The sequence below is a fragment of the Agelaius tricolor genome, unplaced genomic scaffold (genome assembly GCF_023055355.1).
Source record: "Agelaius tricolor isolate 1412-34295 unplaced genomic scaffold, bAgeTri1.0.p SCAF_9, whole genome shotgun sequence".
NCBI classification, from domain to species: domain Eukaryota; kingdom Metazoa; phylum Chordata; class Aves; order Passeriformes; family Icteridae; genus Agelaius; species Agelaius tricolor.
The window spans coordinates 22,917,106-22,932,726 of record NW_027269269.1 but is presented as its reverse complement, the minus strand read 5'-3'; the positions used below and the strand labels follow the sequence as shown (position 1 = coordinate 22,932,726).

Below are 15,621 nucleotides of genomic sequence, written 5' to 3'. Positions count from 1 at the left end.
ACAGGTGTCTGCTAAGGAAGGCAGGAGCCTCTCCTGAAATGGAAAATGTAAACCTCGTCCCTCCAAATAGCTATAAATTTTTTAATTAAGGGGCTTTTAGGCAAAAATATGGAAGGAGGAATAACAGTTCTTTATTAGAGAAGAAAATAAAAAAAGATAAAATAAACAATGCAGTAAACTAAAACAACACTGACAGAGTCAGAATACGACTCAACACCCTGTGGGTCAGGGTGCTGGTAGCAGTCCAATTGGAATTGTGGCTGCAGTCCTCCTGGAGTGTCAGGTGTGGTTCTGTTGGAGCAGGGATCCTGTAGAAAGGGTGTAGTCTTCCTCTGAAGATCCAGGGGAAGAGGCAGCTGTTCTTCTCAGAAATCCAGTGGAGAAGCCATGCAGGTGTTCCAGAATCTCCAGATTATATCTGGGTAGGAATGCTGGGCTCCTCCCTCCGTGCAGAGCATCTCACAATGGGATGCTATAGTTCTTATCAGTCATGCAGTGACATTCAGTAGCCTGTTATCAGCAGATGTCTCCCCTGAGATGGATTGGGTGTGGAAGAGATAAGGAAAACTGCCCACAGAGCAGAAGACACCTGTCATACAGGTGGCAAATAGAATACAATTTGCTTGGCAGTCTAGGACACCTACAGCTGAGGAAGACAGGCTTGTGGGTGGATGATAGTCATGGGAGCACATGGAGTGCTTGGTGCCTACAGGAATTCTATAGGACACTCCAGTGTATGCTAAACAGTTGTATCTCCAGGGAAATGAACTGTGAGCCAGAAAGCACAATACTATAGCTCTTGAGGTTTAAGGTACTCCTTTTGTTGTTTTTTTTCCTGTGAGCAGGTAAAAGATCCTGATGAACCAGAATCCAAAAAGAGCAAAGGGTCATCTTCACCTGGAGCGGAAGAAAAAACTGAAGAGGATGAGACCTTAGAGCTGGATGAGCATCCTGAGGAAGTAAGATCAGTTTTCTGTGCTGTCTCTGAACTGGTGTATCTAACCCCATTTGCATGGTTTATATCCCGAGTGTCATATTTAGCCTGTTTGAGAAAATGTGATAATTCTTGTCTTGTTCCATAACAACTTCCTCAGCAGCAGTTGCTGCCTCATCTACCTGCCAAACATCAGCAGAAGTATGTGTGCCAAAATACCCACAGATTTATTCTCCACTGACAGTTTTTCTTTCCTTTCTTTTTGAGAAGAACTAGCAAATGTATAAATTTAAACAGTGCTAATAGATCTCTTTCATCAAACATCACAGATATAAAATAGTTCCCTGCTGGTTTGCAGCTGCCAAGTTCAGTACTGATGCTCAGCTTCGCAGAAACTGAGAGGTCAGAGTTGCACTGCAATGAAATATGGTGTGAGATTGGATTGCAGAAAGCCATTCCCACTTTTCTGCTGCTGGAGGAGACTTTACTGAATCTGTCTTTCTGGTAGAACTTTCTGGACTACTGCTCAGATCTCAGGCTGTTTGTAGTTGTGATAGATACCTAACTTGGTTAATTAATTTTACAGCTTCCTCTCCAGAGGATTTCTCTCCCTACAATGCCCTGTTTAGGAGTTTCTCTTCTCACCTTCTCTTCCTCTTTTGACTGAACTCTGCTGCTCTGTCTCTTAAATGGATGTGGTTTGCCGATAAAATTAACTTATTCTTCTACTGAGACTGCCAATGATTATTTTCAGCTGAAATGCAACAAAACACAGGAGATAAGCTTGTAGCTCACACAGATGCTTGTTTTGTCCCTTTATTATCCTTACCAGCTGTTCTGCCAGGACCCTTTAGGTTCATTTCCCCCTGCCCTTGACTTTTCTTGTCAGCAGGTTTCTTGAGTTTTCCTGAGAAGATCATTTGACCTTTCAGACCCAGTTTTGTTCCTCTTTCCCTGTAGCGCATCGTGAAGTGCAGCAAGGCTGGATCCATCATGCGGGAAGGGAGGGACCGAGTGGTGACTCTTGGCACAGACCGGATGGGCAAGTTTTTGGCCTGCCATGTGAGTAGTGGGGGACTCTGCTACTGAGCTGTAGAGGAGGCTGGTAGAGAGCATGGGTACTTTCTGTAAGGGCCAGCCAGGGGCTTTGCATACCTTTGAATTTGTCTCCTCTGACTCTAGGGAACAGATGCCATTCTGGAAGTGTTCTCTGTTCTTTCTGAAGAGGAAATCCAAAAGAAATTGGAAAAAAAAAAGAAGAAAGCAAGGAAAAAAGCCAAGTGAGTAATGTTTTGGATGCTGTCTGTGTCCAGAAGGCTCTAGAAAAACTCTTCATTGTGTAGCATTACACAGTGGTCAAAAACTCCAAGCTTCTGGCCATTCTGGCCATTCTCTTTGTGCTAGCTGTTGTATTTTGGGGTTGATCTTTCTGTGCTTCCTTGTGCTTGTCTGAGCAGCCCTGTTCCCAGAGACTAAGGAAATACCTTTCTTTCTGAATCTTCCCTCTGAAAAAAGAAAGCTAAAGTGTGCAAAGAAATGGATATAAAAAGGGTTTTTCAGAGCTGCTCAGCTCTACCTGACACTGGTGTTTATACTGCTTGGTGCATCAAAGTAAGGTCTTGGTAGGCAATGCAGGAATGAGAGCTTCATCTGAGAAGTTACAGAGAATCTGATACTTCCATTTCCTGTTTTACAGCAGGCAGAGATACAGGTGAGAGTTTTCTTAATGGTTACTCTGTGTTAAGTGTTTCTGTGTATCCTGGCACTTAACAGGTGCCTCAGAACAGCCCTTAGGGAGAAGTCTGGCTCCAGGGTAGAAACTAAAGCACAGGCCATCTGTCCAAATCTGCAAATCTGAAAATGCATTTTGGCAATGGCTGAGAGCTTTTGGTGTGTGATAGGAGATGAGCAGAAGCTGGTCTTGCTCTCAAATACAGCTTCTATTCTCTGTTCTGTATCCATCTTTGTAATGTGCCTTGTGTTTTGGCTCCAGAGGAGGAGGGGTTTTAGGGCAGTTTGTGTCTTTAGTGGTCTGCATACTGCATGAACTTCACTGTCCACCCTTCACTGTCCCTATTCTTCAATGGGGTTAGCACTGCTGGATAAGAGGGAAGTTTTTTTCAGCAGGCTAAGTGGTTTCCTTATGTTTTCTGTGTTGTTATGTTAGTTTGTGTTGGTTGTGCCAGGTCATTTGACTCTCCTCCCTTATCTGACATTTCCAGACAGAGCTCTGCAGAGGAGCCTGAAAGGAGTGTGGAGCTGAGCCTGCAGGAAGAGATTCAGCGGGTCACTAGCGTCAAAGCTTCTTCTAAAATCAAGTGAGTGGAAAGGCTTTGTAGAGTCTGATGAGTGGTTATGCAGCTACCTGGGGAGAGCTCTGCATAGCTCAGTGCAGGCAGAGGAGGAAGAAGTTTCCCCCTCAATATATGTTTAGCTTGGAGCTGGGGAGAGGCCTGCTGTGATTTCCAGTCCATTCACACCTCTGGCTCAGTGTGCACTTGCTTGTTGGATGTGCTCTGTCCATATTCCTCTGTCTCAATTGCACTTGATAATTTATCCCTCCAATACTTTGTCTTATTAACCCTCTGTACAGCTCTGATTTTATCTAATCAAACAGGTCATATTGCCCCTGTGTACAGCTCTGATTTTATCTAATCAAACAGGTCATTTGACTTGATTCTCTCTCCAAAAGGAGAGCTGAAGATGGTACTGCTGCTCCAGAATAATGTCATTGAATTGTACAACCTGGACCTGTCAGCACAAGTGGCCCAGGCTGTCCGTGTGTCGAGGATAACCATTGGAGGCCACCGCAGTGATGTCAGGACGTTGGCTTTTAGCTCTGACAACATTGCCATTCTCTCAGCAGCTGCAGAGTCCGTGAAGATTTGGAACAGGTACGCAGTCTGGTTGTGTCAGTCTCCCAGAATTGAGGGATGCTCTGTTAAGAAAGGAAGTGATAAGAAAGAGGAGACAATGGAAAGAGATAAAACTGAGTGAAGGAAGCAAATAGAAAATTATTTTTCTTTTCTTATTAGGGAAACTGAGAAACTATAGACCTAAAATTTCAACAGAATGTATAAACACAAAGGTCCTGCGTAGCAGTCAGGTATAGACTACTTTGCTATGGGTTTTTTCTGTTTTTAAATTTTTAATAAGAGGTATTAACTGTTACCCTAAATAATCTGTTCTTTAGGGAACATGTGGGTTTCTTGGCATCCTATCTGAAGAGTCTAGTATTAGACTGGGTAGGCTGTTGTGTTGATCTAGAGTTGTGTGTTGATGTAGAGTGCTGTCCTAGTGTTTCTTGGGTGGTGTTGATTTCAAGCTCAGTTTCCTCTGAGTACACTATCTTACACTCCATCCCTTCCTGAAACACTGTTTAAAATTAGGAGTTCTGTTCTTGTTCACAGCAGCAATAGGTGATGATGGTGGACAGCACAGTGGCATGTTTTTATGGAAAACATTGTTAGCAGTAGTGCTGGGTAGTGTTTGGGTTAATAGGATGGTGGTGGCTTATCTTCTGACCCCAGCTGAAAGACAGCTGTGGGTAGAGGCCACACTGGAGCATCTGTCACTGAGCAGGCCAGATTCTGTGGGTGATAGGAGGTTTTGGGCTCTGTCTTTGTCCACAGGTTGACGTTGCAGTGCATCCGGACGATGGAGTGTGAGTACGCGCTCTGCTCGCTGTTTGTCCCTGGGGATCGGCAGGTCATCCTTGGGACCAAGGTAAGGAGTGCCCCTCTGACTCCAGACTGCCCAGGTCTGGGAATGTGTTAGGAAAATGTCACTAAGGCAGCCTCACAGAAAATGCATTGCCTCTCCTGATCTGGAGCACTGCTCTGTTCCCAGAGTCATTACAGGACTCTTGTGGCTTGAGGTGGGAAGCAGAGTAGAGCTTTGGGAGGACCCTGATGGAGGTCAGGAGTTTGGCTGTGTGTAACAGCCACCTAGTGAAGCTGGCTGCTGGGGGCATGGGTGGCAGGTTGCTCTTCTGCCAGGAGCTGTCGTAGTTGTGAGCAGAGGCTGATTCTGCCTCTGTGATGTCTTTCTCCCCAGACAGGGAAGCTGCAGCTGTATGACCTGGCTTCTGGCAGTCTGATAGAGACACTTGATGCTCACGATGGGGCAGTGTGGTCTATTGCTCTTTCACCAGACCAGGTAACTCAGCCACCCTTAAAAGCATCATCTGCACATCTTTTCATGTAACTCTTTCCTATAGTACTGTGTTTGCACCATGGAATTTCTTTGCACTGCATGCTTTGTTCCATGGAAGCATGGAACTTCTCATCCTCAGAGGTGGAGGATGCAGCTGATAGTGTCTAATAACTTTCTAGTGGAATCAAAACCATAGCAAGAAATAATCTGCCTGAAATTCATCCACCCTACAGATGAAAACATATGGGATAGATTTTACCCTCCTTCTTAATGTAAAATGTTGAACTGCTGTTCCTTTAGAAGGCTCTGTTGTAGGGTGGTGGTCAGGTGTGTGTTATCCAGTAACACTGAGAGTCTCAAGCTGGTCACAAATCAGAAGCATATTGTTAGCTGCAGCTGAGATGACTGCTTTCCATCCCAAAGTTTCAATCCAGGTTTTGTTTTACATTTGAGATCTTCGTCTTAGCCCTCCAAAATAAGCTAGAGCTTTTGAAATTGTTTTTGCTGCTCAGGCAATGTGTGCTCTAATCAGAGCAAATGCTCTTGGTGGTGTCCACTTAATCATTAATGGTGTAGGAACGTGGGACATCTCAAAAACCTCCCCTGTGTTTTCAGTTCCTTGCTGTAGACTTTCTCTGGATGATAGGAACTAGTTTCACAGCAGGTTTCTTGTTCTCCCCTACAGCATGGCTTCGTGACAGGAGGCGCTGATAAGTGTGTCAAGTTCTGGGAGTTTGAGCTTGTGAAGGATGAGAGCAGTGTTCAGAAAAGGTGAGAAGATAAACATTGTGCCATTGTCGTTGATGGGTGCTTTGGCCTCTGCTGTGCACTGCAAGAACTGCCCATAATATCTGTGTGGGACACATGGAGGAGAGTGTGGGCTCACTGCAGTTTTGCGGAGACCTGAGCTTAGGTGGAGGAGGGCACTCGCCTCATTCTGATCCCTTTTTGTGTGTGTGAGTTTAGTGTCTAATCAGGCTGGGCCTGCAGATCATTACTGTAAATGTAGCAGTGAAGTTCATCTGTCACCAGAGCCTGCTTATTTCTAGTCCTGTCATAGTGAGGAATGAGGTGCTGCATGTTGGAATTCACTTCCTTTCCCAGGGTGCAGTGTGGGAATTGTATCCATTTCTCTTCCTAGTTTGTTTGCTTGGGTTACCAGTTGTTTTTTCCCTCTTGCTGCCAGGCTTTCCATGAAGCACGTGCGCGTTTTGCAGCTGGATGAGGACGTGCTCTGTGTGCGCTACAGCCCCAACCAGAAGCTGCTGGCTGTCTCCCTGCTCGACTGCACCGTCAAGGTTTTCTACGTTGACACACTCAAGGTGCATGACCAAACAGGGTGTGAGGCTGTGCAGGAAGGGATGTAACAGTAACCTGCAGGAATACAAAGGAAAAGTGTCTATTTTATGTGGAACATGCATTCTCCTTCGGGGGCCTGTTTGCTGGCAAACCTGACAGAACCATGGTTGTTCCACACTGGGAACTGGGAGATCCATTTTTCATTTAAAAAGTGTTCTGAGCCTGCAGGTGGCAAGGTTCATTCTAAACCCTGCAGATGTGGTGGTACTCCAGATCTGTCAGGCGCTGTGAAGGTGGGGGATGAATGTGCCTCATGTGGTGGTAAATAGGGCAAGGCAGAGGCAAAGCCTGTGGGAGGAGAACCTTCTTTGTGAGCAGTGTGTGGTGGATTTGTGAGCTGTGTATTAGCATATGAATGTTATGGAGTGACACAAGACAGATTGGTGCTGGCAGTTATGTGGAGGGAAACAGAAATGAACTTCATTGACACTGATGATTGGCACCAGAGTTACTTAGAGAGCAAACAGAGCTAGTTCAGCTTGCTTGGCTACTTCCACCTTCTCAGTTCGAGCCTCATGACCCTGCTGCTAACAGTGTTCAGGGCAAGAATGAAAGTGAGACAGTGCTAGAAAAACAGCTCCTGAGGCAGAGCAGAAGTAGCCTGGAGCTTGAGATTTGCACACCTCTCTACCCAGCATGTCTAACTGAGTCATTTTTCTTCTGCTTCAGTTTTTCCTTTCTCTGTATGGACACAAGCTGCCAGTGCTGTGTATGGACATCTGCTATGTAAGTATCATTAGGGCTGTGTAACTTGGGACTGTGGTGGTATGGATGAGTGTGGGAGCCTCTGCTGGCATCAAGGCCTCTAGGATCAAGCTTTCTTGTCACCTCCTTGCTCCTGACTTAGCAGTTTCTGGGTGGGACACAGCAAGCCCTGTCTTATTCTGCAGTCCTGTGCTCACTGGAAGGGGTGTCAGAGTTGGGGACATGACAGAACTGACCCTGGGGCATTTTGTGAGTGGAAATCCAAATGCTGTGATGGTCCCTTGCACTCATTGTAACAGGTACAGCCTGCTTTCTGCTAAAGTTGCTGTGTGAGGGGAGCCTCAATTGTTAGTGGGAGCAGAGGGCAGGTGCTGAGAGGAAGCAGCCTCTTTGTGCCTGTTCATTCTTGGGCTGCATCTCGCTCTGAGGTGTCTTTGGAATGAGGCTCATTGAAAGCCAAGAAGAATGTCAGGATATAGCCAAATACCTGCAGAGGGTCAGAGGAGGGCCAGAGTGCTGTCAGTGGGCTGTGCCAGTGCCAGAGCATGGGCCACTGGGAAGGAGGTGGAGGGATCAGGGGGCCACATTTCAGGAGCCAGATGTCTGCCTACTCAGCAGTGCAGCGTCACTGGGGCAGCAGCAGTTCCTTGTGGGGCTGCCAGCTAACTCCCCACACCCCCTCTCTCTTTGTTGCTCTCTAGGATGGGACTCTAATTGCAACTGGCTCTGCTGACAGGAATGTGAAGATTTGGGGCTTGGATTTTGGGGACTGTCACCGTTCTCTCTTTGCCCATGATGACAGGTTAGTCAAATCCTACAGCATCTTTGGACTGTGGACTTGTCTCGAAGGAGTTGTGATCTAGCAAGAATCCTTTTATCCAGCATAGACAGGGGGAGTTCTGCAGTGTTCCCCAAGTGGGTAAATTTGAGCCTTTTTCTCTTCCAGTGTGATGTATCTGCAGTTTGTGCCCAAATCCCATCTCTTCTTCACAGCGGGAAAGGACAACAAGATTAAGCAGTGGGATGCAGATAAATTTGAGCATATCCAAACACTGGAGGTAGGAAGTTTTGGAGTCTGTTGAAAGGAAGCATTTTCCCTGCATGAGCAGGATTTTCCTCATGGGTGAAAGTTGGGTGATATTGATGTCATAGCTCTTCTGTCATCTATGCAGGGGCATCACCAGGAGGTTTGGTGTTTGGCACTCAGTCCCAATGGAGACTATGTGGTGTCAGCATCTCATGACAAGTCCCTGCGCCTCTGGGAAAGGACAAGGGAACCACTGATTCTGGAAGAGGAGAGGGAGATGGTGAGAGTTGCATCTTTCCTACCAAAACTACCTTCCAAACCTTTTTTCCCTTGGTCTTCAGTGGCTTTCTGCATGTCTCTTGCTTACAGTCTTTGACATTCTATTGTGTGCCTTTCAGCACAAATGTGTTTGGGCGGCAGTTCAGCAGGTGGCTGATGGAGAGGGATGGAGAGCACTGCTCCTGTTAAATGCAGTTTGTCCCTTTTCCAGCTGTGAGAGGTCCATCCTGTCTCAGTACCAGGCCCCAGAGCTCAGGGATGCTGGAAGAAGCCCCTTCTATATCATTTGAGCATGTATTGGCAGGAATCATAAATTCAGAAGGACTTCAATAGGAAGGAAAATCTGGAGGTCTCTAGTCCAACCCTTTGTTCACTGCAGGATGATCTTAATGCTGTATCAGACTGCTTAAAGACTTTCCTTCATACACTCACATCTCCAAAGAAATAGATTTTCCAGACTGAGTACCTGTTCCAGTATTGAGCCACCATTGGGGTTGGCCAATGTGTTTGTTTCACATGTCCAATCACAGATTCCCTTGGAACAGTTTGTAACTCTGCCTTTTTGCTAGATCCCTCAGAGAAGCCTGTTCCTGTCACTCCTTCCTAAGTCAGTTCTTAAACCATGGTGACGGGGGAGGAGGCAGAAATGCAGAAGCAGGAGTGGATGAGAAACCTGCAATAGATGTTTGGGGGTTTTTATCCCAGCCTGTTTGCAAGAGCTGACCCACACACTGTACGTTGATGCCCTGTGTTTGGTAAAAGGAGAGACAGAGACAGCTCTTTTCCAGATTCCAGAAAAATTTGTTTTGTTCAAATTTGAATAGCAAGGTGGGCATGAATACGTGAGTAGTGAAGTATGCATAACATAATTGATGCCCTTTCATGTGAGAGATGGCAGACCAGAGACTCTTTCCTTTTGCAGCCCAGGACAACCCTGGGACTTTTCTAGATTTGTTCTCTCTGTGTTGTGTGGCTGGTGAAAGGTGTGATGCTGAACTGTGGTGTCTGTCTCAGCTTGGTGGGATCCTGAAGGGCTGTTCCTGCACCCAGAGCAGAGACCTGGATTTCTTTCTCTGTGGGAGATTCTGAAGTTCACTGTGGGGTTGGGACCAGGAACAAATGGGCATTTTGCCACTGGCATTGTTGGACTCTGCTGATTGGTCCTGGTTTTGCAATGGGCTGCATGAAGCCCTCCAGGTTGTCTTGCTCAAATAGTCTGGAAGGGACTTGCACCCTTGCCTTACTGCTGTTAATATGTTGTGTTCTCATCCTCTGTAGCAACGAGAAGCTGAATATGAAGAGAGTGTGGCAAAGGAAGAGCAGCCTGTGGTGAGTTGCACCATCTGAATGTGTGTCAGTCTGACTGTACAAACTCTGGAAAAGCTATTTCTGTAAGAGGCATGGAAGAGGTATCAGGGAGAAAGGAACATTTTCTTGCTTTGAGGCAGTGCAGGGGGGAAGGGGGTGCTGGAGCTGTGGCTGCTCTGTGGTGCTGTGGAAGGATGGAACTGCAGCTCTGTATTTTGTATTTTGTATTTTGTAGGTGGCTGGAGAGAGGCAAGGAGAGACAGGGCTGGCAGGAAAGAAGACCATTGAAACCATCAAAGCGGTAAGGTACTGTGGCTCTGCCAGCGTGGCTTTGGGCCTCAGCAGCCTCTCAGAGGGGCTCTCATGGGGTCATAGCATCAGTTTGGAGAGTAACCTGTGCTGTAACCTTGCATGCACAGGCAGTCTGTCCTGCTCAGAATCTAACAAGGGAGGGTTTTGACTCTGGAGAGTCACACACCAGGAATTCTTTCCTCCTGAGAGGAATGAGGTGTGGGGTTCCTGCAGCTGCCTGTCACATGTGGGACAGACAGAGCTGCTCTTGCCCTCTGGGGTTTGCATCCCAAAGGAGCAAAAGGCAGCTGGGATGTTCTCAAGGCATTAGGGCTCTCCCTGAAGGGCTGTGCCGTCCAGTGGGGTTCTGTGGAAGGTGGAAATCTATTGTGGTGCTTGACGTGGAGATGTACTAGGAAGGTGTGGGGTGGGTAATTCCATGGCTGCAGATTTCAATGGTTTGGTGATTTTCAGAGGAAATCCTAAATCTGAATAGCCTAAATGGCCTGACCCTGGCTCCTGCCTCAAAGAGACACTGCTTGGGGGTGGTGGTCAAAGCAACACCTGAAGCTGCAGCAGAGAGCACGCAGGGCAGTGGGGGAATGTGGATGGTGTGTGACATCTTCAGGACATGACTTGTGTGTTCAGGGTAATGGTGCAATCTGGAGTAGAGGTTAGCAGGGGAGATGCCATGTGGTGCTCTGTGTCAGCACCTCTGCTTCCACCTCCATTTGTCCAGCTGAGCTTTGTCCTGGCTTGTCTGGTGTCACTGATGTGCTGTTCTTGTGCTGCACAGGCTGAGAGGATCATGGAAGCTATTGAGCTGTACAGAGAAGAGACTGCAAAACTAAAGGAGCACAATGCCATGTGCAAAGCTGCAGGAAAAGAGGTAAAAGACTGAGGAATGTAAAAATCCCAAGGTGTATTGGGCATATCCTTCCAGCTCAGGTGGAAAGACTGAGCATGCAGATAAAGACTGAACAGCTGAAAACAGCCGACATTTGCTCAAATCTTTTGGAGAACTAAATGGCATCATGCTCTGGGGCATAATTAGGGGTTCTCTCCAATGATCTTTATGCCTAAAGTCTTACCAGTATATAGGTTTTGTCCCTGGAAGAGTGTGCTGCTGCAGGTTCATCCTCAAGCCTCAACTTTGCCTTCATCTCAACACTCCTTGCTGAGTAAGGGGCTGTCTTAGAAGTGGGAAAAGTGACAAGAAGTGGAAGGAAATTCATCCGTGTTTGAGTTAGTCATATATGTCTGAGAATGAGATTGTCTGATGGCTTCACATGAGGCCTTCAGCAACATTCTGGGGAGGGTGGAGGTGTGGGAATTGCAGGAAGACACTCAGTAAAAGCTCTCTTCTACTGTGGGCCTAAGTTTGCTCTGAATATGTGTTTATACTCACACACCTGCCTCATTCTAACCCATTGTGTGTCTCCAGGTTCCCTTCCCTGTCAATCCCATTCTCCGTGCCTATGGAAATATTACAGTAAGTGGAATGCCCAGGCCACAGGCTGTAGTCTATTCTCAGCTGGAGTGGGGCTGGTTGATTTGCTGGCTGAGCCAGCATGCTGGGTTGCTGTGGGGCAGGGCTGCTTAGTTCAACTTTTTTTGCTTGTGCAAAGTAAATATAATTTAGGTTTTCTTTTTTTTTTTTCATTTATTTTGCTATTTTTTTATTTTTATTTTTTAGTATCATGCATGTGTATTACAAAGGTTTAACCCTGTCAAACAGGGTTAAACAACCCTGATGGTAGCCATGACTTTATGATGTTCCTTGTCATGAGCCAGGGGTTTACAGTCTCCTCCAAGATACAGGAAAGCTAGTTCAAACCTTTCCCAGGTTTATTTATGTGGTGTTGCTACAATTACTGTTGTTGTTCCTATTCCTGCAGTGTTTACATTGAGAAAATCCTGAATGGAAGTTCAGTGCTCGGGTATTGCAGGCTAGAGCTGGTGCCCTTATTCATTCATGTCATACACAACAGTTGTCACTAAATTCTGTGGGTTTTTGACATATTACAAAATAGACAGGCATGGATGTGTGGATTTCATTGATAAATAAAAGTCCTACTTTTATCTACTACTCTGAGTAGATTAGTTTTTGTTTTTCTGGTTTATTCCAGTGTGCACTCCCAGACTGTGTTTTTTAAGTACCCTTAGGAATTTCCCTGTTTTTTCACTCTCCCCTTTTCATGCAATCATACAATGGCTTGGGTTGGATGGGACCTTCACGATCATCTGGTTCTAACCCCCCTGCTCTGGGCAGGGACATCTCCCACTAGACCAGATTGCTCAGAGCTGAATGTCAGTGCCAGATGAAACAGCCTTTGTCTTCCTTCTAATTACCTGTAATCACCTTGCAAGAGCCCTTCTGTCCCTTCCTCCATGATTATAGGTCTATTTAATTATAAGTTGGATAGACTTAACAGAAGGCAATGAAATCTTACAATTTAGTAGTTAGAGGCACTTTTCTTTCCCAATTCCCAGCTCTGCTCTGGAAATCCTTTCCCGTCTGCCAAACGCTTCCAGCAGATAAACAGGAGTAGTAGGAATTAAGTCTGGGAGATTAGTTTGTATAAAGTTTTTTATATATAATTTGTTTTACCAAACTTTTTGTCCAATTTGTACAAGATTGATTGACATAAGTTGAGATGACTTAGCTGATTAAATATAAATTTGATTTTTCACAATATTCTTCACCAGTGTAGAGTATCCTGAGAACGCTGAGGGAGAACTTCTCAGAGTGGCAGCTGATTGAAGCCGAAAGGGTTTCCTCTTTGTTATATTCAGTTTGATGTGTCTGTCTCACAAGATGAGATGTTGTGTTTTTAACTGTGTGAAATGGACCTTAGGGCATGTTGGTCCTGGAATGTTTCTTATTAATCAGGGCTGGTGTCTTTGCTCTGTTGCAGCCTTCTGCCTACGTGCTGGAAGTTTTCAAGAAGGTCAAGTCGAGGTGAGTCCCGAGAGCTTCATTGCTGAACAGATTTGTGACTGAGTGTTGGGTTTCTAGGCCTAGGACTGGCTGGGGTCATTGAGTAGTCTCATGCAAGGTATGGGCAGTGCTAGAGAGTCTGGAGTCAACTGTTTCCAGCAGCCTCTTTTGGAACATGCATGGAACTGGTGAAGGGGAAGTGTGGGCTGAAGCTTCTGGATGTGGGTTGGCTGCTTGGAGATGTACAAGTATCTGGAGAGCAGGTTGGGGATGCTGAGGAGGGAAGGCTGTGTGCCTGCTCCCTGTGCCACAAGATGCCTGGGCTGTGCAGATGCAGGGCAGTCATGGAGCAGCTGTGAGAAATGCTTAGCACAGCTGAGTACCAGAACCCACCGATGTGGATGTGTTTCCTGCTCGTCTGTAGCAGTGGAGTGGCTGAGACCAATGCTTGTGTCCCTTTGCTTTTTCCCTCAGTGAGCTGGAAGAGTCTCTCCTGGTGCTGCCTTTCTCCTATGTCCCTGACCTGCTCAGACTTTTCAATGAATATATTCAGCAGGGCTCAGATGTTGAACTTCTGTGCCGAGCTCTCCTCTTCCTGCTCAAGTGAGTCCTTTATCTGCCCAGACAGGATCTGGGCTTTCTTCTGAGTCTCTGAAACTCTTGGGAAGCATCCTTGGGAATAAACACGTGGTCTGTGCAGGAGATAAGGAATCTCTGCAGCCCGCAGTGAATGGTGTGTGAGAATGAACTGCTTGGATGCAGAGTGCTGACATGCCTGGATGGGAGTGCTGGTCCTGGTGGCTCTAGTCTCACTGGGATGAGAAGATCCCACATCAAGTCTGATGAGGCACTGTTGGTGGCACAGAGTCACTGTGGAGCCTGTGTTCTCAGAAAGACCTTCCCCCTGAACCACTGTTAAACTTAAGAAAACAGCTTTTCCAGATAATTTTATCCATGTTCAGTGTCTGGAGAAGACTGATTAAAAAAAACCCTGTATGTCCAGAACATACAGAGGCTCAGGAGAGGGTCTTTGTGATGTTTCTAATAACAATTCTGCAATACACTGTCCGTTTTGTTCCCAGGATACATTTTGGGCAGATCACAAGCAACCAGATGTTGGTGACAGTGATAGAAAATCTGAAGAAAACCACCATCTCCAGAGTCAGTGAGGCCCGGGTGAGTGTTGCATCCTCCCCTTTTCCAGGATGTAGAATAATGGGATGAGCCAATGTTCGTGAGCATGAGTTGTCTGTGGTGTCCAGTGGGGAAGTTGGTTGGTGATCTGAGCTCATTTAAACCATCCTCTTTTGCAAATAGGCTGCCTTTTCCCTATGTTCCTCCTCATGTGAGAATACCCCAGTGGTGAGCTTATACTTGTGCTCCCTGCCTCATTTGCACTTGGTTTCCTGATACATGTGCTTGGATCTTGGCTCGCTAGTTTCTAAATATGTGGGAGGTAAAGTAACTCCCTGCTTCTCTTGGGTTTTCTGTGGGCTGCTACCTCAATGCAGACTCTGCATTTTCCCAGAGGAAGCTTCAGGTGCCTGCCAGCAACTTCTCTTTCAGAAAATGTGGTGGATTATAGCTGCTCTTAAGAGAGGGCTGTGGGGAACTGAGTGCAGGACTGGCTGTTCTCCTGGTCAGATGAAGTTTACATTTAAACTAACATTGCTTTCTTTAAATCTGTGGATTGTCTTCTTTTCATCATCTCTTAGTAGAGGGTGGCAAGTGCAGGACTCTCTGCACCCTAGCTAGCTTGGGATGTGCCTCACAGTGTGGTGCTGGTCTCTCTGCAGGATGTGCTGGGATTCAACATGGCAGGGCTCCAGTTCCTGAAGAGGGAGATTGAGGCCAAGGAGGAGGTGACATTTTTTGCTGATGCTACTGAACGTTTTGAGGAGAAGAAGAGAAAAAGGAAGAAGAAAGAAAAGATGGTTCTTGCAGTGCTCTAGCATTTGCTGCCCAAGACCCAGAGCACCTGGATGGACTCACGTAGCCTCACTGCTGACCATGGAAGTGTTCTTGTGGCTGAACATCTGTGATGATGTCCCGTGGCTGGGACAGTCTGTCCCCTCCACATGTGGTGTAACCCAGCATGTAAACCCAACTCAGAATGGTTGTCTGTGAGATGGACTCTCCAGTCTGCTGCAGATGGATGCCTTTGGACTCTTTCTGAGGTGGCTGGAAAAGGCATGTGCTCTTCCTCTAGTGGAATGCCTGTTAGAAATGGAGTTAATTTATTCTGGGATCAGCTCATCCCGGCAGCATTCATTTGATGGAATCCAGCACAGGTACTGCTAGTGAGACCATGCCTTTATCCAGGATTAAAATCCTGGCAGGATTTTTCACTGACACCTGCTGGTGGCTTGTGGCCTGTGGAAAAAGCTCTGTGATTTCTGCTGAAGTGTGAGGACTTGATCTACAGCCACTCACTCTTTAGTGGGACAGGGAGGAACATGGCTGCACTCTATTAAAGGCATATTTATATTTGCTTTGTGAGACAAGTTTGTTCATAGTGTTTTGTACTGGTATTTCCTTTTGTAAATCCTCAGTTGCCTTGGCCTGTGTATCTGTTTTCAAAGAATGTTTTACAGAGAATAAAATCACTGGGAGCAAATGAAA

The 15,621-nt window shown here is 46.3% G+C and overlaps 1 protein-coding gene across 4 annotated transcripts in view; it reads left to right on the top strand.

Moving 5' to 3' along the window:
• WDR3 (WD repeat domain 3) overlaps positions 1-15,621 on the top strand; it is a 19,742-nt gene extending 4,121 nt beyond the window's left edge. Inside the window, exons 6-27 of one of the 4 annotated variants that reach the window (XM_071433228.1) lie at positions 846-959; positions 1,895-1,996; positions 2,117-2,214; positions 2,631-2,645; positions 3,157-3,252; positions 3,598-3,828; positions 4,567-4,660; positions 4,991-5,092; positions 5,775-5,860; positions 6,276-6,411; positions 7,118-7,174; positions 7,855-7,955; positions 8,100-8,211; positions 8,326-8,460; positions 9,738-9,788; positions 10,003-10,068; positions 10,855-10,947; positions 11,503-11,550; positions 12,977-13,020; positions 13,474-13,602; positions 14,082-14,175; positions 14,796-15,621. In XM_071433228.1, coding sequence (XP_071289329.1) covers positions 846-959; positions 1,895-1,996; positions 2,117-2,214; positions 2,631-2,645; positions 3,157-3,252; positions 3,598-3,828; positions 4,567-4,660; positions 4,991-5,092; positions 5,775-5,860; positions 6,276-6,411; positions 7,118-7,174; positions 7,855-7,955; positions 8,100-8,211; positions 8,326-8,460; positions 9,738-9,788; positions 10,003-10,068; positions 10,855-10,947; positions 11,503-11,550; positions 12,977-13,020; positions 13,474-13,602; positions 14,082-14,175; positions 14,796-14,951 — 2,160 coding nt within the window. In that variant the 3' untranslated portion in view covers positions 14,952-15,621. Of the gene's footprint in view, positions 1-842; positions 960-1,894; positions 1,997-2,116; positions 2,215-2,630; positions 2,646-3,156; positions 3,253-3,597; positions 3,829-4,566; positions 4,661-4,990; positions 5,093-5,774; positions 5,861-6,275; positions 6,412-7,117; positions 7,175-7,854; positions 7,956-8,099; positions 8,212-8,325; positions 8,461-9,737; positions 9,789-10,002; positions 10,069-10,854; positions 10,948-11,502; positions 11,551-12,976; positions 13,021-13,473; positions 13,603-14,081; positions 14,176-14,795 lie in introns of all 4 variants that reach the window. The other 3 variants (XM_071433227.1, XM_071433230.1, XM_071433229.1) reach the window with 3 other exon arrangements.